This window comes from Oncorhynchus mykiss, chromosome 1 (assembly GCF_057628025.1).
Source record: "Oncorhynchus mykiss isolate SJ-2025 chromosome 1, ASM5762802v1, whole genome shotgun sequence".
In the NCBI taxonomy this organism is placed as follows: Eukaryota; Metazoa; Chordata; class Actinopteri; order Salmoniformes; family Salmonidae; genus Oncorhynchus; species Oncorhynchus mykiss.
Window position 1 is genome coordinate 40843371 of NC_143022.1, and position 22301 is coordinate 40865671.

Below are 22301 nucleotides of genomic sequence, written 5' to 3' on the forward strand. Positions count from 1 at the left end.
TTCATACATTTCTACGATATAGCCAATTTTGTTAGGATTTTGAAAGTCGTGTAGTGTACACCCGGTTTTACCATAATGCCTAAAGCTAACCTTAAATTAAGACCTAAAAGCACATTTTTGCTTTCATACATTTCTACGATATAGCCAATTTTGACTTTGCAGCTGGCCCATCTATCGAAACCACTCAGTTCTGCCTCCAGGGCAAGACTCATGACAATAAACATCAACCTGCACATATAACAGGAGTGTTAAAAGGCTTCATTCGTGGCATGTTTTTGCTTTTTTGTGTGTGGGTGTATATTCAAGCCTTTGTCCCCACTGAATGCTCAGAAAATCAGCACCTCATCCCCATGTGTGTGTATCATCTTGCTTTCTCAGTGTTTCTCTTTCTCTCACTCATCTCTTCCTCTCTCTCTTCCCCTCTCTACCCTTTCCAGAGTGCAGCCTAGGCTTCTCCCTGTTCCTGCAGGGTTGTGTGAAGCTCTGCCCCCCCGGCTTCACCACGGGCCCCCAGCTCCTCAACATGTCCCTGGACAACTGGGTGGACTTGTCCTCCGTCCAGTCCTGCCTGCCATGCCACCCTGCTTGCCTCACCTGTTCCGGCCCCGGGCCCAGCGATTGCCTCTCTTGCCCCCCTCACAGCCACCTGGTCCTCACCGCCTGCCTGCACCAGAACCAGATCCAGCGCAAGTCCCCCACTGGCCCCGACCTCCAGGGAGATGTGGGTGGACCAGGGGAAAGCCCAGTGGGGTTAGAGCAGGGGGGAGGTGGGGGAGTGGGGGAGCCTCCAGGACCTAGCCTGGCCCTGTCCTCCCCTCTGGCCACCCTCCTGGCTGTGCTCAGCTGTGCCTTCATCCTGGCAGCCTTTGCCGGGGTCTTTTTTATGCTGCAGCTGCGCTCTGGTGGCGCCCCTTGGGCCCGGAGGACCAAACTGCAGTCTGTGGAGACGGGGGGATGGGCCTCGGGGGGCTTCGGCCTGGGGCTAGGCTGGGAGAGGCAGGGCAGGGTATCCTATAAGGGGATCCCCACCGTGTGGGTTGACGAGGACCAGGTAACATTGGGGGGCTCTGATTCCGACAGTGAAGAGCTGAACTGCCACAGTGAGAGGACAGCCTTTATCAGGACACAGAGCTCTCTCTAGCCCCCTCTCTAACCCCTATGTCTGGAGGAAACTCTCTTCAGAGGGTTTGGTCTCTCCAGCCCCTCCCTCTGCTAGAGCTCATGGGTCTGTAGTGTGAGTCTGGTTCAGGCATTGTCCCTGGCTGATAGACAGAGATTCTGATCCAGGGATGTAATGGCTCAGCCCAGCAAGCACCTCCTGGTCCACTGATTCACCCTCAAGCATTAATCAACTGAAAATGTTTTTGTTTTATAATGACTATATATATATATATATATATATATATATATATATATATATATATATATATATATATATATATATATATATATATATATATATATATATATATATATATATATATTATTTTTGTTTTATTTTTTGCTTTTAAACACTTGAATAAGATTATTTGCCCTGGCCCAAGGGTCTAGGTAAAGGTAAAGTACAGTTTTCACTATTATTTCCCATTGACCTTTAGTTTATTGTAGAAAGGCCAATTTCTGTATTTTGAAAGTTGCATATCTTGAAAACTTGATTGCTGTGACATGCAAAACATTTTGGGACTATATCAACAATGGACTAATGAAACAAAAGATAGTTTTGGGGTGGAGTTTTCCTTTTAGCAGACGTCGGAAGAGATGTCGTGTGTATTAGTATACGTGTGCGTATGCGTGTGCCTGTGTGACAGTGACTTTGTAGACAAGAACTGAATAGCCTCCCAACACAGTTTCTGATTGGATGAAGACCACAACAGGGTTTTATTTAATGTATGAGAAAGAGAGAAGGTTGCAGATTTGGGCACTGATAAATGCCTACATTTGAACGCAGTGGCTGTACAGTAACATGCTACACATGACGTCAGACCTCAAGCTCTGCGCTTCACAGCGCCGAATGGGTTTCGACTGACAGCCGTTCTGCACTTGAACACCGCACGCGATATGAAGTTGCCCCAATCTCGCTCACTAATTGGGCAATTTTTTTTGTTGACTGAGTGAGGGAAAGCTGTAAATTAATGAGACTATGTATTTTGAAAGATGAGACGTTGAGGATTATAACTAAATACTGTTTTGATGTCATACAAGCAAGCCAAACACTCATGAGTCCAAATGTGTACTTCACATTTCCGTATATGATCTATATTTAAGGTACAGTTACAATATCACATTGCGTCATACCCTGGGTTATTCTGAAAATAATGTGCATATGTTTGTCTACTGTGAAGAAAATTTGACGCAGCACACGCACCTGAATGCACTCATGACTCCTTTCTATGCGCACCAAAATAACGATCTGTTTCCCTGAATTACATTTTGAAAGCCTAAAACTGTAATATCGTGTTTTATAATTTAGCTAGTCATGTTGGCAATAGAACAAGCTTTCAAATTATACCCACCTGATCCAGATTGCGATTTATAATGGTTTTTGGATTGCGTAAACAACACCAGTAATTGTGTAATGGCGGGACAATGGGTTGTGTTCCAAACAAAACAACTTCAAGTGTGCTTGCTCTAGTTCCTCAACGGCACATCTAGGAGAGCTCAAAACAGCCCCTTATAGTTGAAGGCTGTTCTTTGAGTCATATAAGTGCATTGAAATTACTTAGGAAACGTGCACGCTTTGGAGAGGTGTGTGGCCACTTGGAGACACCAGTTAGTCCTCTCACTCTTATCAGTAGTGCTAAGCGATTTTCGATGTCGGTTTCGATTGTTTTTTACATTAAATGCTCTATGCATTATGTAGGTTGAATGCTGTAACAACACAGAATAAAACAATTAATAAAAGACAATGATGGTAGTGACTGCCCATTACTGTTTATCACTTATGAACCATCATTTATTCACATTACTTTAATAAAATATTTCAGTTGTTGTGTATATTACATTTGTTTTATTTTATGACTTTATTATTTCATTCCATGTCATCATCTCATCTCTATAGAGCTGCTGCCTATGCTGTCTGACAAAATCACTATTTTGTAGTTCTTCAAAGTAAATAAGGCATACTTTTATGACTGCTGAATACCAACTATCAATCACTTAGATCATGTATTTTCAGGTAGAGACACCACGCTAAGCAACAGCTGCTCTCTATATTCCCTCAGGATCGCGCATTCTTCTCTCTCCCGTAGCTGTCATTTAAGAAAGACCGACTGAACAAGTAAATGAGCAATGGATTATGGTGATTGTAGTTAATTTCCACGTTTTCTGCGCTGAACTATGTAGGATATTGGCCAATTGGAAACCACAAGTCCCTACTACATCACACAGTTCAGGCTGGATCGGAATTATCTCTAGAGAAACTGAGTGATGTGAGCATTGAGTTCACAGATACATTTTTTTTTACGAACGACTATGGTCAATTAGTTGTTTGAAAACTGAAAAATAACTGACATTTTGGTTAATCGCTCAGCACTAACAGACAGTGTAATGTTTTGATTCAGTCAGATGAACTGTTGTGTCCTCAACTTTCAGTCTTAGAATTTTCCCATAATCTCCAAACTGTTCCTTTCAATTGCTTCCATGGTTATGCATATGCTTTTAATATTTATTCTCTAAGAAACCTTTCAATTTAGCCCTATCAATAGTCCCACGAGTGTAAGGGGTTAGGCCCAATGCAGATGTTTTTTCTCAATATCAAATCATTTTTGGGTAACAATTGAGTACATTACTGTGATAGTTTTTTTTAACCATTTGATTGAAAACAAAATTATCTTAGCAAGAGCAATTTCTCAAACAATAATTTTGCTAGGACTGTTTGGGAGTGGTCTAAGTGGGGAGAGGAAAACTAGCTGTTATTGGCAGAGGTTTGGAACGCTCTTTCTTATTGCCTGGTGATGTCACCAGGCAGGCCAAAACTCCATCCCACCAAAACAGTGTCTTTTCAAACAGCTCTTACACTAAAAGGGCATTAATAACCTTTTTTACAATTTCACAGTATTATTCCAATCTCGTAGTGTGGCAATATGTATAAAACACAGTAGAATCACATTTTTGACTGCACTGGGCCTTCAAACACTTTTTTTGTGACACTTTTTCCTACCATTTGTTTTTTGAGTTTCCTACTCTTCTCCATAATCAGTGGGCTCCAGCATTTCTTTATCAGCTAATAAAACCCCAATATAGACAACACATCAAAAATACAGCACAGACTTTTTTGGTGTAGTCTTCAAGGTTTTGATAACTATTGAGCTTTAGCTTAGCAATATTGTCACCAACAGCTTACAAGCACTTAATACCAATATAGAGAATTGTTGAAAGGCCAAACTTCTAGTATTGTGGTTTTGGGATGTAAGTAGAAAGCTCATGCATCAATCAGCAAACACACACACTACAGAACAAGTGGGTGAAGGGATGGCAGGTAATATTAGTCAGACGCTTTTTTCATTTGCACAGTGGGTTACTTACAGAGGGATTACCAACCCTGCAGTACTGTGTTCCCATCTTTCTGATGTAGAAGATGAAAAAAACACTTAACCCAAAGCTATTTGACCTTCTCAACATGTCTCTATTCTCTTGCTATCGGCAAGAAATAAGATAATTTTGTCTTCATTTTCCCCATGGAGGCTCTATTGATTTTCAGGGTTTGTTTCTCTGCCAAGTCTTTATCAGTGGAAAAAAAATAATAGCTTTCTCTTGTTATTACACATTTCACATATTTTGACAAGCAAATGTATTGGCCTGCAGGTATTTGCAGTCGGGCATTATTAAGTTATTTGTCAACTTTAAGAACATATATTTTGGACTGGTCTATACAATCAAAGCTCTTGAGTATTGTATGTGATAAGAACTGCTATGGTGAAATGTTTATAGATCAGTTACAGCATATTTGAAATAGATTGTATTTTCTATCCTTTTATATTTTATCCTTTTTTATTTAACTGATGATTGATGTCAATATTGTGGGGATAAATGTCATGCTAAAATAAAAATGACTTTGTAGGTCATGTGAGATGAAAGCTGGTGTGTTGACACATTCTGTGCTCTGTATCCCCCTTGTGGAGCTCTGTGTCGGCGTGGTTTCACAGCAGTCAGCAAAAGCTTACAGACACTCACAACACACACGCCACTAATGCTTTGTCAGTGCCCGCCAGCGATACACAAGCCCACTTCCTGATATCTAGGGCTTCTGTCCTCTACCGTTTTCTCTTCCACTTTCTCCAGCTACCGGAAGAGCATCACCACAACCCCCTAAGATACAATAACTTCCTCTAGTCCTAAATACTGCTGAAATACAAGGACATTAATATTTAAACTAGATTCATATGGAAAGTTTTGCGTGTCTGTAGGTTGTATTTGTGGAGTTCATTAACAGGAAATTTCCTCCATTCCCCAGTAGAGGGGAGCAGGTCTAAGATAATAGTACATTCTGAATGCACCCCATAATTAGATCTACAGGGAGAAATTGTAGTTAATTTCAGATCCCGGAACCTGTGCATACCTTGCATGGCAAGTATGTGTGTTGAGTGAGTGAGCGAATGAGTGTGTCTGTGCATGTGTTGAATCTGAGGAGATGGAGAGTCACTTGTCATTCACTGACCCATGTACTTGTGTGTGGGTGTGCTGTAGGGGTTGTTCAGTGGTCATTTAGTCTGTCTCTTTGTCGTTCTGCAGGGGGATGGAGGAAGGATCTACTGTAGTGGAGGGTATCTGGCTGGTTTGGATCTCCTGGAGGGGGCCAGGCTGGCAGGATGGATTCTGCTCCTGGCTTTTAAGCAGATCCCCGTAGAACAGTCATGGTCTATGGAATACTGTTCACTAGTGTTTCAGTTAGTTTGCGAAGTTGGCTTTTTAAGCTCTTGGTTCAATTTGAGTAGTTCTGTAACATGCCTGTTTCTGCCAAGGAACAGAATACGAAATACTGGGCAAAAACATAGAAAATCATGATAAAATGCTACCAGTCTAGTACAAAGACAAGCTACAAAATAAAGAATAAATAGTATCTTATCTACAGGATAAGATAAGGAATAGTATTACCGTTGTTAAAAAGGTCAGTCAAAAGGTCAAATTCTGTTAATCCAGAAATAAATCCATCTGATAAAATGGATTACAATGCAGAGTGTTTTGTTGCCCCAGGATTCCTCCAGCATCATCTCTCCTCTCAGCCCTCTACCTCCCTGACTCCATTATCCCACTCCCACGAAGGCACATCAGGCTCTCCTCTCTGTGCTGTGGAGATCACCCTCAGGCCCTCAACCTGGTCTCAGAGCATTTTGTATTATTCTGTACGTAAATCTGAGGCACTCCATTTCGTATGACATATTCCGAATTTGCAAAATGTACAAAATGTTAATCACCTTATTCTTATCGGAAGACTCAAGAGCCTTGGTTTCTCAAATGACTGCCTCGCCTGGTTCACCAACTTATTCTCAGATAGAGTTCAGTGTGTCAAATCGGAGGGCCTGTTGTCCGGACCTCTGGCGGTTTCTATGGGGGTACCACAGGGTTCAATTCTCAGGCCGACTCTTTTCTCTGTATATATCAACGATGTCGCTCTTGCTGCGGGTGATTCCTTGATCCAGCTCTATGCAGACGCCACCATTCCGTATACATCTGGCCCTTCTTTGGATACTGTGTTAACAAACCTCCAAACTAGCTGCAATGCCATACAACACTCCTTCCGTGGCCTCCAACTGCTCTTAAACGTTAGTAAAACTAAAAGGATGCTTTTCAACAGATCACTGCCCGTACCCGCCTGCCCGACTAGCATCTCTACTCTACTGGACGGTTCGGATTTAGGTATTTGTAGTTGTCCACATAATCTAGGTGTCTGGCTAGACGGTAAACTCTCCTTCCAGACTCATATTAAACATCTCCAATCCAAAATTAAATCTAGAATCGGCTTCCTATTTCGCAACAAAGCCTCCTTCACTCACGCTGCCAAACATACCCTCGTAAAACTGACTATCCTACCGATCCTCGACTTCGACGATGTCATTTACAAAATAACCTCAAGACTCTACTCAGCAAACTGGATGCAGTCTATCACAGTGCCATCCGTTTTGTCACCAAAGCCCCATATATTACCCACCACTACGACCTGTATGCTTTCGTCAGCTGGCCCTCGCTACATATTTGTCGCCAGTCCCACTGGCTCCAGGTCATCTATAAGTCTTTGCTAGGTAAAGCTCCACTTTATATCACCTCACTGATCACCATAACAACAACCACCTGTAGCACGCGCCCCAGCAGGTAGATCTCACTGGTCATCCCCAAAGCCAACACCTATTTTGGCCACCTTTCCTTCCAGTTCTCTGCTGCCAATAACTGGGACGAATTGCAAACATCGCTGAAGTTGTAGACTTATATCTCCCTCACTAACTTTAAGCATCAGCTATTTGAGCAGCTCACCGATCGCTGCAGCTGTACACAGCCCATCTAACTACCTACAGTTGAAGTCGGAAGTTTACATACTCATAGGTTAGAGTCATTAAAACTAATTTTTCAACCACTTCACAAATGTCTTGTTAACAAATGATAGTTTGGCAAGTCGGTTAGGACATCTATTGTGCATGACACAAGTAATTTTTCCAACAATTGTTTACAGTCAGATTATTTCACTTATAATTCACTGTATCACAATTCCAGTGGGTCGGAAGTTTACATACACTAAGTTGGCTATGCCTTTAAACAGCTTGGAAAATTCCAGAAAATTATGTCATGGCTTTAGAAGTTTATGATAGGCTAATTGACATCATTTGAGTCAATTGGAGGTGTACCTGTGGATGTATTTCAAGGCCTACCTTCAAACTCTGTGCCTCTTTGCTTGACATCATGGGAAAATCAAAAGAAATCAGCCAAGACCTCAGAAAAAATTGTAAACCTCCACAAGTCTGGTTCATCCTTGGAGCAATTTTCAAGTGCCTGAAGGTACCAGATTCATCTGTACAAACAATAGTACGCAGGTATAAACACCATGGGACCACGCAGCCGTCATACCGCTCAGGAAGGAGACACGTTCTGTCTCCTAGAGATGAATGTACATGTGAAAAGTGCAAATCAATCCCAGAACAACAGCAAAGGACCTTGTGAAGATGTTAGAGGAAACAGGTACAAAAGTATCTATATCCACAGTAAAATGAGGCCTATATCGACATAACCTGAAAGGTCGCTCAGCAAGGAAGACGCTGGTGACAAAACGGATGGCACTGTGATAGACTACATCCAGTTTGCTGAGTAGAGTGTTGGAGGCTATTTTATTGATGACATCGCCGAAGTCAAGGATCGGTAGGATGGTCAGTTTTACGAGGGTATGTTTGGCAGCATGAGTGAGGGAAGCTTTGTTGCGAAATAGGAAGCCAATTCTAGATTTAATTTTTGATTGGAGATGCTTAATGTGAGTCTGGAAGGAGAGTTTACAGTCTAGCCAGACACCTAGGTATTTGTAGTTATCCACGTATTCTAAGTCAGAGCCGTCCAGAGTAGTGATGCTGGACGGGCGGGTAGGTGCGGGCAATGATCTGTTGAATAGCATGCATTTAGTTTTATTTGCGTTTAAGAGCAGTTGGAGGCCACAGAAGGAGAGTTGTATGGCATTGAAGCTCGTCTGGAGGTTAGTTAACACAGTGTCCAAAGAAGGGCCAGAAGTATACAGAATGGTGTCATCTGCGTAGAGGTGGATTAGAGAATCACCAGCAGCAAGAGCGACATCATTGATGTATACAGAGAAGAGAGTCGGCCCGAGAATTGAAACATGTGGGACCCCCATAGAGACTGCCAGAGGTCCGGACAACAGGCCCTCCGATTTGACACACTGAGATCTATCAAGTAGTTGGTGAACCAGGCGAGTCAATCATTTGAGAAACCAAGGCTGTTGAGTCTGCCAATAAGAATGTGGTGATTGACAGAGTCGAAAGCCTTGGCCAGGTCGATGAATACAGCTGCACAGTAATGTCTCTTATCAATGGCGGTTATGATATCGTTAAGGATCTTGAGCGTGGCTGACGTGCCCCCATGACCAGCTCGGAAACCAGATTGCATAGCGGAGAAGGTACGATGTGATTCAAAATGGTCAGTAATCTGTTTGTTAACTTGGCTTTCGAAGACCTTAGAGATGCAGGGTAGGATAGATATAGGTATGTAGCAGTTTGGGTCTAGAGTGTCTCCCCCTTTGAAAAGGAGGGTGGTGGGCAGTTGACCGGGGTAGGGGTAGCCAGGTGGAAAGCATGGCCAGCCGTAGAGAAATGCTTATTGAAATTCTCAATTATAGTGGATTTGTCGGTTGTAACAGTGTTTCCTAGCCTCAGAGCAGTGGGTAGCTGGGATGAGGTGTTCTTATTCTCCATGGACTTTACAGTGTCCCAGAACCTTTTTGAGTTTGTACTGCAGGATGCAAATTTATGTTTAAAAAAGCTAGCCTTAGCTTTCCTAACTGCCTGTGTATATTGGTTCCTAAAAGTTGCATATCACGGGGGCTATTCAATGCTAATGCAGAACGCCACAGGATGTTTTGTGCTGGTCAAGGGCAGACGGGTCTGGAGTGAACCAAGGGCTATATCTATTCCTGGTTCTAAATTTTTTGAATGGGGCATGCCTATTTAAGATGGTGAGGAAGGCACTTTTAAAGAATAACCAGGCATCCTCTACTGTCGGGATGAGGTCAATGTCGTTCCAGGATACCCCGGCCAGGTCGATTAGAAAGGCCTGCTCGCAGAAGTGTTTTAGGGAGCGTTTGACAGTGATGAGGGGTGGTTGTTTGCTCGCAGACCCATTACGGATGCAGGCAATGAGGCAGTGATGGCTGAGATCTTGGTTGAAAACAGCAGAGGTGTATTTGTGGGGTGAGTTAGTTAGGATGATATCTATGAGGGTGCCCGTGTTTACAGATTTGGGGTTATATCTGGTAGGTTCATTGATAAATTGCGTGAGATTTGAGGGCATCAAGCTTATAGGATGGCCGGGGTGTTAAGCATGTCCCAGTTTAGGTCACCTAGCAGCACAAGCTCAGAAGATAGATGGGGGGCAATCTAATCACATATGGATTAACCTCTACATCACCGGAGGAACAGAGGAGGAGTAGGATAAGGGTTCGGCTAAAGCCTAACAGAACTGGACTCCTAGTACGTTCAGAACAGAGAGTAAAAGGAGCAGATTTCTGGGCACGGTTGAATATATTCAAGGGATAATGTACAGACAAAGGTATAGTAGGATGTGAATACAGTGGGGGTAAACCTGTGCATACAGTGATAATGAAAGAGATATTGTCTCTAGAATTAGCATTTAAACCAGGTGATGTCACTGCGTGTGTGGGGGGTGGAACTAAATTGTTAGGCGAGGCATGTTGAGCAGTGCTAGAGGTTCTACAGTGAAATAAAACAATAGTTACAAACCAGAACAGCAATCGACACGGCATGATGACGTTAGGGAAAGGCATGCGTAGCCGGGTGATCATACAAGTTCAGCGCGTGGCTTCAAGCAGCTAGCGGCACTGGGCTAGCAAGCTAACAGAAAGGCCTTAGAGGGCGCGACGGAGGGAAGTCTGTTGTGGCCCCCTCGTGCAGTTACATCAGCGGACGGATCAGCAGGGCTCCATGTGGTAAACCAGGCCAATTGGCAAAATATGCATAGTGGCCGAAGAAATATGTCCGAAGGGCCTCTTAAATCAGCAGTCCAATGTGCTTAAAATAGCTAGCAGGCCGCAGATTAGCGGCTGTGCGTTCAGGGGTCGTTAGCTGCTATAAGGGGGTCGTTAGCTGCTATAGAAAAAATATATATAAAAAAATATCAGAATAAAAATGTGAATCACACTGTTGCTCTCTCATTCAGCTATTTCCGCCTCACGGATTGTGGTTGTTGTGGATGGCTGTAAACAAATCTAAATGTGTTTTTGAACCCAATAATGGTTGAATTCAAGAAGTTTAAACTGCCAATCAATCATTTTTTTTAAACCAGTGGACAGCCAATGAAAAATGCGCTCTTGCAACAGCTGCATTGCGCAGATCCCAGCCTATGGAATAAAAGTGGGGCTTTTATTGCTCAATCTAATTAATGCTGATTTAAAAAATAAATAAAAAATGTATTTTAAAAGCTGTTTTTTTGCCTTCTCTGTTTTATGTGCCAAGGGTATATAGGAAACGGGCGCGAGAGAGGAAAAGGGAGAAACACAATTGTTAAGGTTGTTCAAGCACCCAAGAAACAATGTCAAAATTAGCACCTAGCTGGAAATGGAACAAGATATTTACTGTCTTTCAATTTTGGTCTCGTTTCAGATATCTTTCTAATTCTTTTGAACGTGTACTGAAAGGATATTTGTACTGTAATTGATGTTCTGAAGTCTGTTAGCAATATGACATAATTAGCTGTAGCCTAGCTCCACTGTGTGATGGCTAATATTAGTTTATCTTGCACCACATTAGTAAGTTATTAGCATGTAATCAAATATTTGGGTAGAAATTATCATGCATATTGATGCACTTGATGTATCATAAACACCAAATTAAAGTTGTGTAAAAGTGTATCGTTTGTGGAATGTATTGTTCACATTGTAAGAGCATTTTTGTTTCTCCATCAGCTTTTACAGTGTGTTTATGGAAATGGTATGGTATTAAACTGATCAGGGGGTGACACAACCCATACGCTCTGTATTTTCCTCTGGCTGCCCCACCACATAAAGCACTAAGCTAGGCTGAAACACCTGCATTTTGGAGCAGCCTTACACAAGAAAGCAAAAAAAAGACCATGTTTGTATGTGGCTTTATTAAGTCAATTATTTATTTATTTTTTACATTGTTTGCAAACTTTTATGTGACACATATTAATGTCAGAATAACATGCAAAACAGGCAACAAAAAAAATTATGTTTTAGCTAAACAGGTGGGGCTCAAAATCCCCACCTGCTCCAAATGATGGGTTGCCACTGGCTGTTCTTAAACAGCCCCTATGAGGAAGTTATCACACGATAACTCCCGGGTTCAAGGACCTTTTATATATATTTTTTATAACAACATGTTTTCATTAACTTTATTTTAATTAGTACATTTGTTTTATTTCATCCTTCCACCAGATGATATAGTCCGGGCAATAGACAGTTCTGAAGTTGTTAACCAAACAGGTTGCTCGTTAATTATATACTAATGTTTTGAACCAGTCGGTTCTTCCTAATAATTCCATGTTACTATGCTAAACAAATCATTATTTGGCATGTAGCTAGCTAGCAGAGGTTCAGTGATGACGAGAGACAAGAACTTCAAATAAATGATTTAAGAAATCATTTATAAATAGGCAACAACCAGCTGATTGTCGAGTCAATAAGATAGTTACGGATGATAGCTAAGCTAATGTTACTTCTCCTTTGCTAGCTAGCCAGCCAGCCAATGAACCACAATCTGGGTTTACAGAAGATGTTGACTTGGGCAATTCTCCTTTAAACCCAGGAAGCAGCCATTCAACTTGCCATTCACTAACTTTTCAAGCTAAATAATGTCAAAATACGTTCGATACTTAAGAAAGAATAGAGTTTCGCTGAGCAACTATCATCATTACTCTTTTTGACAGATGGAATTTCATGACTTTTCCATGACTTCTAACCAAATTTCCATAACCAACAACTGGCGGCATCACTCTGTACATACAGCGCCCTCCATAATTATTAGGACAGTGACAGGGTTTTTGTTGTTTAGGCTCTGTACCTAAGCACTTGAAATGATAAACTGTCAACTTTAATTTGAGGGTATTTTCATCCATATCGGGTGAACTGTTTAGAAATTACAGCACTTTTTGTACATAGACTGCCATTTTAGCAAACCAAAAGAATTGGGACAAATTCACTTGTCTATTAAAGTAGTCAAACGTTTAGTATTTAGTCAATAAGTGACTCCAAAATGGCACAATACATTAATTACCATTCATTTCTATTGGGCACAAAATAATCTGAAATACAACCAAAACAAACAACAAATGCATCCTAGCAGGCAATGATTACATCAAGCTTGTGACTTGATGTTGTGCTGAAGTGCTTTGAAAGGCTGGTCATGGCTCACATGAACAGCATTCTCCCGGATACCCTAGACCCACTCCAATTCGCATACCGCCCCAACAGATCCACAGATGACGCAATCTCAATCATACTCCACACGGCCCTTTCCCACCTGGACAAAAGGAACACCTATGTGAGAATGCTGTTCATTGACTACAGCTCAGCGTTAGTGCCCACAAAGCTCATCACTAAGCTGAGGACCCTGGGACTAAACACCTCCCTCTGCAACTGGAACCTGGACTTCCTGACGGGCCGCCCCCAGATGGTAAGGGTAGGCAACAACACGTCTGCCACGCTGATCCTCAACACTGGGGCTCCTTAGGGGTGTGTACTTACTCCCCTCCTGTACTCCCTGTTCACCCACGACTGCGTGGCCAAACACAACTCCAATACCATCATTAAGTTTGCTGACGACATAAGTGGTAGGCCTGATCACCGACAAAGATGGGACAGCCTATAGGGAGGAGGTCAGAGAACTGGTAGTGTGGTGCCAGGACAACAACCTCTCCCTCAATGTGAGCAAGACAAAGGAACTGATCGTGGACAACAAGAAAAGGCGGTCCGAACAGGCCCCCATTGATATCATCGCGGCTGTAGTGGAGCGGCTCAAGGGTTTCAAGTTCCTTGGTGTCCACATCACCAACTATCTATCATGGTCCAAACACACCAAGACAGTCGTGAAGAAGGCACAACAAAACCTTTTCACCCTCAGGAGACTGAAAAGATTTGGCATAGGTCCCCAGATCCTCAAAAGTTTCTACAGCTGCACCATTTGAGTGCATTCTGACTGGTTGCATCACCGCCTGGTATGGCAACTGCTCAGCATCTGACCGTAAGACAACACAGAGGGTAGTGCGTATGGCCCAGTACATCACTGGGGCCAAGCTTCCTGCAATCCAGGACCTACAGTGGGGAGAACAAGTATTTGATACACTGATGATTTTGCAGGTTTTCCTACTTACAAAGCATGTAGAGGTCTGTCATTTTTTATCATAGGTACACTTCAACTGTGAGAGACAGAATCTAAAACAAAATCCAGAAAACCACATTGTATGATTTTTAAGTCATTAATTTGAATTTTATTGCATGATATAAGTATTTGATCACCCACCAACCAGTAAGAATTCCGGCTCTCACAGACCTGTTAGTTTTGATTTAAGAAACTCTCCTGTTCTCCACTCATTACCATGATTTACTGCACCTGTTTGAACTCGTTACCTGTATAAAATAAATCTGTCCACACACTCAATCAAACAGACTCCAACCTCTCCACAATGGCGAAGACCGGAGAGCTGTGTAAGGACATCAGGGAAAACAATTGTAGACCTGCACAAGGCTGGGATGGGCTACAGGACAATAGGCAAGCAGCTTGGTAAGAAGGCAACAACTGTTGGCGCAATTACAGTGGGGCAAAAAAGTATTTAGTCAGCTATCAATTGTGCACGTTCTCCCACTTAAAAATACGAGAGGCCTGTAATTTTCATCATAGGTACACTTCAACTATGACAGACAAAATGTGGAAAAAAAATCCAGAAAATCACATTGTAGGATTTTTAATGAATTTATTTGCAAATTATGCTGGAAAATAAGTATTTGGTCAATAACAAAAGTTTATCTCAATACTTTGTTATATACCCTTTGTTGGCAATGACAGAGGTCAAACGTTTTCTGTAAGTCTTCACAAGGTTTTCACACACTGTTGCTGGTATTTTGGCCCATTCCTCCATGCAGATCTCCTCTAGAGCAGTGATGTTTTGGGGCTGTTGCTGGGCAACACGGACTTTCAACTCCCTCCAAAGATTTTCTATGGGGTTGAGATCTGGAGACTGGCTAGGCCACTCCAGGACCTTGAAAACCATTAGTAACACACTACGCCGTCATGGATTAAAATCCTGCAGTGCACGCAAGGTCCCCCTGCTCAAGCCAGCGCATGACCAGGCCCGTCTGAAGTTTGCCAACGACCATCTCGATGATCCAGAGGAGGAATGGGAGAAGGTCATGTGGTCTGATAAGACAAAAATAGAGATTTTTGGTCTAAACTCCCCTTGCCGTGTTTGGAGGTAGAAGAAGGATGAGTACAACCTCAAGAACACCATCCCAATCGTGAAGCATGGAGGTGGAAACATCATTCTTTGGGGATGCTTTTCTGAAAAGGGGACAGGACGACTGCACCGTATTGAGGGGAGGATGTATGGGGCCATGCATCGCGAGATCTTGGCCAACAACCTACTTCCCTCTATAAGAGCATTGAAGATGGGTCGTGGCTGGGTCTTCCAGCATGACAACGACCCGAAACACACAGCCAGGGCAACTAAGGAGTGGCTCCGTAAGAAGCATCTCAAGGTCATGGAGTGGCCTAGCCAGTCTCCAGACCTGAACCCAATAGAAAATCTTTGGAGGGAGCTGAAAGTCCGTATTGCCCAGGGACAGCCTGAAACCTGAAAGATCTGGAGGTCTGTATGGAGGAGTGGGACAAAATCCCTGCTGCAGTGTGTGCAAACCTGGTCAAGAACTACAGGAAACGTGTGATCTCTGTAATTGCAAACAAAGGTTTCTGTACCAAATATTAAGTTCTGCTTTTCTGATGTATCAAATACTTATGTCATGCAATAAAATGCAAATTAATTACTTAAAAATCATACAATGTGATTTTCTGGATTTTTGATTTAGATTTCATCTTTCACAGTTGAAGTGTACCTATGATAAAAAGTACAGACCTCTACATGCTTTGTAAGTAGGAAAACCTGCAAAATCGGCAGTGTATCAAATACTTGTTCTCCCCACTGTATATAATAGGCGGTGTCGGAGGAAAGCCCATAAATTTGTCAGAGACTCCAGTCACGGTACCGGAATGCCAAGTCTAGGACCAAAAGGCTTCTGAACAATTAATCAAATGGCCATCGGACTATTACATTGACACCCCCCCCCCCCCCCCCTTCATTTGTTTTGTACACTGCTGCTACTCCCTATTTATTATCTATGCATGGTCACGTCACCCCTACCTACATGTAAAAATGACCTCTAACCTGTACACACACGCACTGACTCGGTACCGGTACCCTCTGTATATAGCCACATTATTGTGTTGCTTTTTATTATTTTTTACTTTAGTTTATTTGGTAAATATTTTCTTAACTCTTCTTGAACTAGACTGTTGGTTAAGGACTTGTAAGTAAGCATTTCACGGTAAGGTCTACACTTGTTGTATTCGGCACATGTGACAAATAAAGTTTGATTTGACTCTGCAACTTGTAGATGCATTTGTTGTTTGTTTTGGTTATGTTTCAGAATATTCTTAACAGTTCTATATTCATGTGGATGCTACCGTGATTACGGATAGTCCTGAATGAATCGTGGATAATGATGAGTGAGAAAGTTACAAATGCACTAATATCATACCCCCCTCAAAAATGCTAACTTCCCTTCTTATTGTAATGGGGAGAGGTTAGCAGGTCTTGGGGGTACGATATTTGTGCATCTGTAACTCTCACTCATTGTATCATTTAAAATCCAAAGTGCTGGAGTACAGAGCCAAAGCAACAACACATGTGTCACTGTCCCAATATTTACAGAGGACACTGTATAAAATAGTAAGCGTAATGTGGTATTGACACTGGGAGGCTGTTCTCTGATCCCATGTACCATGTCCTGTCATTGAGCAAGGCCCCTAACTCCCCAGAAAGAAGAATACCTGTTAGGAAACTGTATAATGTGGTCAACCCTCTGTCTGGAGAGCTACTGGGTGTGCAGGCTTTTGATTAAGCCGTGCTCAAACACAGAGCCAGTTTATCAAGGTCCGGTTGAGCAGCTCATTTCTAAAATGTGGTTTGTTTTGAGGGGGACAGGAATAAAAGCCTGCACACCCATTAGCTCTCCTGGAGGATGGTTGACCACCCTTGATCTAAAACATTGTAACCAAATACGTTTTTTTGCCTTTTTAAATAATTTGCTCATTCAATATATCAAAAATGAAATGGCTATGTTAGGCTACAAATCTTTTTGTAGCCTAACAAATTTTCAGGAAATGTAGATTTTCTAGTTCAGTCATTTATTTTAGCTACCTTAGAAGTGTTTACTTTGCATGCTGCCTAGCATTTATTAAGTTACAATGTCCCATACATTAGATGCTTAAATCAACTGGAAGTATCTACAAAACAAGTTTAAGTCACTTAATCCAAAAGAAAGGCTACATCAAAAAAAAAATCCTAATATTAATGTTCACGGTTGAAAAAAGTAAGTCTATATACAGTGTGTGCAAATGGCGTGAGGAGGTAGGCAATAAATAGGCCACAGTAGCGAAGTAATTCAAATGTAGCAGATTAACACTGGAGTGATAAATGAGCAGATGATGTGCAAGTAGAGATACTGGAAAAGAGCAGAAAAGTAAATAAAACAAATATGGGGATGAGGTAGGTAGATTGGGTGGGCTATTTACAGATGGACTATGTACAGCTGCAGCGATCGGTTAGCTGCTCAGATAGTTGATGTTTAAATTTAGTGAGAGAAATACAGTAAAAGTCTCCAGCTTCAGCGTGTTGCTGCCTTGCCATGTTGTTGTCTTAGGTCTCTCTTTATGTAGTGTTGTCTCTCTTGTTGTGATGTGTGTTTTGTCCTATATTTATAACACATTTATTTTTAATCCCAGCCCCCATTCCCGCAGGAGGCCTTTTGCTTTTTCAGTCATTGTAAATAAGAATTGTTCTTAACTGACTTGCCTAGCTGATTGTAAATAGCATGTGAACATTTAGAAAGCTGGCGGCAGAGGGTAGGGCTGCCGTCTCATCGGCTCTTAACCAACCATACTATTTTGTTTGTTTTTTTGCGTTGTTCGTAACTTGTTTTGTACATAACATTGCTGCTACCATCTATTATGACCGAAAAGAGCTACTGGACATCAATAATTTTGCACGCCCAATTTTTCAGTTTTTGATTTGTTAAAAAAGTTTGAAATATCCAATAAATGTCGTTCCACTTCATGATTGTGTCCCACTTGTTGTTGATTCTTCACAAAAAATACAGTTTTATATCTTTATGTTTGAAGCCTGAAATGTGGCAAAAGGTCGCAAAGTTCAAGGGGGCCAACACATAGCTGGGATGACAGCTTCAGTACATTCTCTCAAGAGAGCTGGGACAGAGGCTCACAGTCACATCAATAATCCCCTCCTAAAAGGCAGATCCCAGCCATGTGCATACTTAGGCCTATGTTCTGTTTTAGTGTTTTTAAAAAGGGAAACATTTATGTATGCACTATTTGCACTTTGTTGCAGTTATATATGCATTGCACCTTGCATTTAACTTTTTAAAAATAGTTTTCTGCTATTCAGTGGATATTGTTATTGGGAGGGATATGCCATATTTGTTTACATGCCTTGCTGTGGCTGTTCATCTCACATACAACAGGTGCACCATGCCTTGATGTGACTGTTAATGTCACCTTGAATAATTATAAATCAAAAGACTAAACAAAGAACGGTGTGTCTTGCTTACCTTGAGTATAATGAAGACACTATACCTGATCTATCTGCTTCCTAGATGTAATGGAACATAGGCCTACATCTGCGGAGCATCAGTGTCCTGGAGTTTCTTTACACCATAGTATACTGCTTTTCTCCATGCACCTGCTTACACAGTACAACCTTTTACAATAACTAACCTTAAGAGTGGCAGCTAGTCTTTTCTTTGGCTCTATTGGTGTCCTGTAGTTGGTTGCCTGCTTGGTGAGGTCTGGGCCAACAAAAGACAGTGTCCATCTCTTCTGCACTCATCCGGAAGTATCAGTGATGTTGGGGCACAGTCCAAGAGCAGCTCCTGGACAAGGTGGTAGTATTGCCCATGCTCCCTTCTCAGCACATCTATGGGATGCACCCATAACCACCACCTCCTTCCCTGTCTGCGCCTCAATAGTTCAAGGGAGACCAACTTCTGTTTTAGCAGGTGGTGTCTGTTTAATCCATGTTGTTTAGAAAAGCATGCATAAAGTATTTATTTTTTATTCAGTAAATGCATTGTTTATATCCAATACCAGTGTGGTTTGGTTGTGAAGTGAAAGAGACTGGCTAATTATAGTAATCAGCCTGCCATCATGTGTATTATTGGCATATGGGAGTCTGTAAGAGGAAAGCGCCTAGATGTGTAAAACTACCATTTGCATTTATTAAATGTATTAACGCCTGTCCTGGCATCACTATTGTAAAATATGCAATCATGTACTTACCCATGTATCGGGGTGCAATCAGAAGAATCAGAATACATTTCAACACGGTCACTGAAAAATGTAGGCAAGAAAAGGCGCGAACATCGTCCCGCCCCCTGAGAAGTAATATTATTGGCTCAGAGTTTGTTGTGATATTTCGGTGTCACGCGCGTGTCCGGTTTTGGCATGTTTAAAAAATATATTAAAAAAGGAATAACAAGTATTATGAACACAACAAACACACAAAAAAACGGAAATATACAAACAAGAGTACATGCACCTAACAGACAGGGTTTGGGCATGGTGTCACTGCCATACATGCAAGGTAAGAAAAGTCACGTTTTGGGACAAATCAGTCGAGACACCGACCATGATAAAGAGTTAAACCGTTTTTAAATCAACTCGTGAATTTGATTGACTATAGCTATGATCCCCCTTATATCTTAATGTAATGACATGAAAACATGGCTTATCAACAGCTGTAACAAGTTGTCCAGTGGTAGGAAATCCTTACTGGCACTATAGTTTATATACTGAACAAAAATTACCGCAACATGCAACAATATCAAAGATTATACTGAGTTACAGTTAATCTAAAGAAATCAGTCAATTGAAATGAATTCATTAGGTCCTAATCTATGGATTTCCCATGACTGGGAATACAGATATGCATCTGTTGTTCATAGATACATTTTTAAAAAGGTAGGGGCGTGGATCAGAACTAGTCAGTATCTTGTGTGACCACCATTTGCCTCATGCAGCGCGACATCTCTTTCACATAGAGTTGATCGATCAGGCTGTTGATTGTGGCCTGTGGAATACTGTCCCACTCCTCTTCAATGGTTGTGTGAAGTTGATGGATATTGGTGGGAACTGGAACATGCTGTCGCACACGTACGTCGATGGGGCAGCATGGGGTCATGAATTATGATGAAACATGGTGATGGCAGGGGATGAATGGCATGACAATGGGCCTCAGGATCTCATCACGGTATCTCTGTGTATTAAAATTGCCATCGATAAAATGCAATTGTGTTCATTGTCCGTAGCGTATGCCTGACCATATCATAACCCCATCATGGGGCCCTCTCTTCACAACATTGCAAACCGCTCGCCCACACGATTCCATACACATGGTCTGCGGTTGTGAGGCTGATTGGACGTACTGCCAAATTCTCTGCAACGACATTGGGAGTGGCTTATGACAGTTACATTAACATTCAATTATCTGGTAACAGCTCTGGTGAACATTCCTGCAGTCAGCATAACAATTGCACACTCCCTCAAAACTTGAGGAATCTGTGGGATTGTGTTGTGTGACAACTGCACAAGTAGTCTTTTATTGTCCCCAGCACAAGTTGCACCTGTGTAATGATCATTCTGTTTAATCAGCTACTTGATATGCCACACCTGCCAGGTGGGTGGATTATCTTGAAAAAGGATAAATGCCTCACTAACAGGGATGTAAACATGTGCACAAAATGAAAGAAATACAATTTGTGCATATGTAACATTTCTGGGATCTTTTATTTCAGCAATTTTTTACATTTAACTAGGCAAGTCAGTTAAGAACAAATTCTTATTTACAATGACTGCCTAATGGGTTAACTGCCTTGTTCAGGGGCAGAACAACAGCTTGGGGATTCGATCCACCAACCTTTCGGTTACTAACCACTAGGCTAACTGCCGCCCCTATGAAACATGGAAAAATAATTTTACATGTTGCGTTTATACACTGAGTATACAAAACCTTAAGAACACCTGCACTTTTCACAAGGTGAATCCAGGTGAAAGCTATGATCCCTCACTGAGGCCACTTGTTAAATCCACTTCAAATCAGTGTAGATGAAAAGGAGAACGGTTAAAGAACGATTTTGTCTTGAGACAACTGAGACATGGATTGTGTATGTGTGCCATTCAGATGGTGAATGGGCAAGACAAACGATTTAAGTGCCTTTGAACAGGGTATGGTAGTAGGTGCCAAGAACTGCAATGCTGCTGGGTTTTTCACACTCAACAGTTTCCTGTGTGTATCAATAATGGTCCACTACCCAAAAGACATCCAGCCAACTTGACACAACTGTGTGAAGTACTGGAGTCAACATGGGCCAGTATCCCTGTGAAATACTTTCGGCACCTTTTAAGAGTCCATTCCCCAACGATTTGAGTTTGTGTTCTTTAACTCAATATTAAGGTATTCCTAAATGTTTGGTATACTCAGTGTATTTTTCTTCAGTGTAGAAAGACAACAGTTTTATCCGTTCGATTTGGGTGGATTTATCTTTATTGCAACAAATGATGGAAACTGTTTTTCAAAATGATTATTGCAGAAAAAGGTACGCGGAGTACGTGATGTCAACACAACTATGAAGCTCCACTACACATTTAATTCTAAATGCCTACTGACTGCTAAATCTATTTTTAAACTATATGTTTGCAGGATCGTTTTCCCCGACTTTAAAGAATGGCTGAATTGCTTTTCTGGTTGGATGGATGCAAGTTTCACCATGACATGCACACAATATTGTGAATCTTGTGTCAGATTTCTATAATAGTTTGATTCAAACTCTACATGCTTTACAAGAAGAATGATTTCCATAATAATCCTGTTTACACGGACACATCTGACATCAGGCTACCTGATGGGACCTTGATAAATGCAGAAAATCACTCATCAAAATAAAACGTTCTACCACAGCGACCATGTTTTTGTGAAGATTATTAACAGCATCAATGTAACAGTATAACTTTAGACCGTCCCCTCGCCAATACCCGGGCGCGAACCAGGGACCCTCTGCACACATCAACAACTGACACGCACGAAGCATCGTTACTCATCGCTCCACAAACGCCGCAAGCTCAGGCCTAGCCCTGATATCAGGAGCCTGCGGCGAAAAGTTTGATGAAACAATTGAGACTGAAATGAATAAATCAGACATATTTAAGGACTTCCGGGTCAAACCCGGAATCAGCTGTAACTTCAACAGTAAAGCAAAGCTTAAAACAATGTTTGAGTGA

At 41.8% G+C, this 22301-nt stretch overlaps 1 protein-coding gene across 4 annotated transcripts in view; it reads left to right on the top strand.

Annotated features, from left to right (window-relative positions):
• Positions 1-2999, top strand: part of LOC110522396 (furin) — a 179974-nt gene extending 176975 nt beyond the window's left edge. For all 4 annotated transcript variants that reach the window (XM_036977103.2, XM_036977112.2, XM_036977108.2 and 1 more), the window contains exon 15: positions 438-2999. In XM_036977103.2, the coding sequence (XP_036832998.1) occupies positions 438-1141 (704 nt within the window). In that variant the 3' untranslated portion in view covers positions 1142-2999. The remainder of the gene's footprint in view (positions 1-437) is intronic.
• Positions 3000-22301: the final 19302 nt, after the last annotated feature.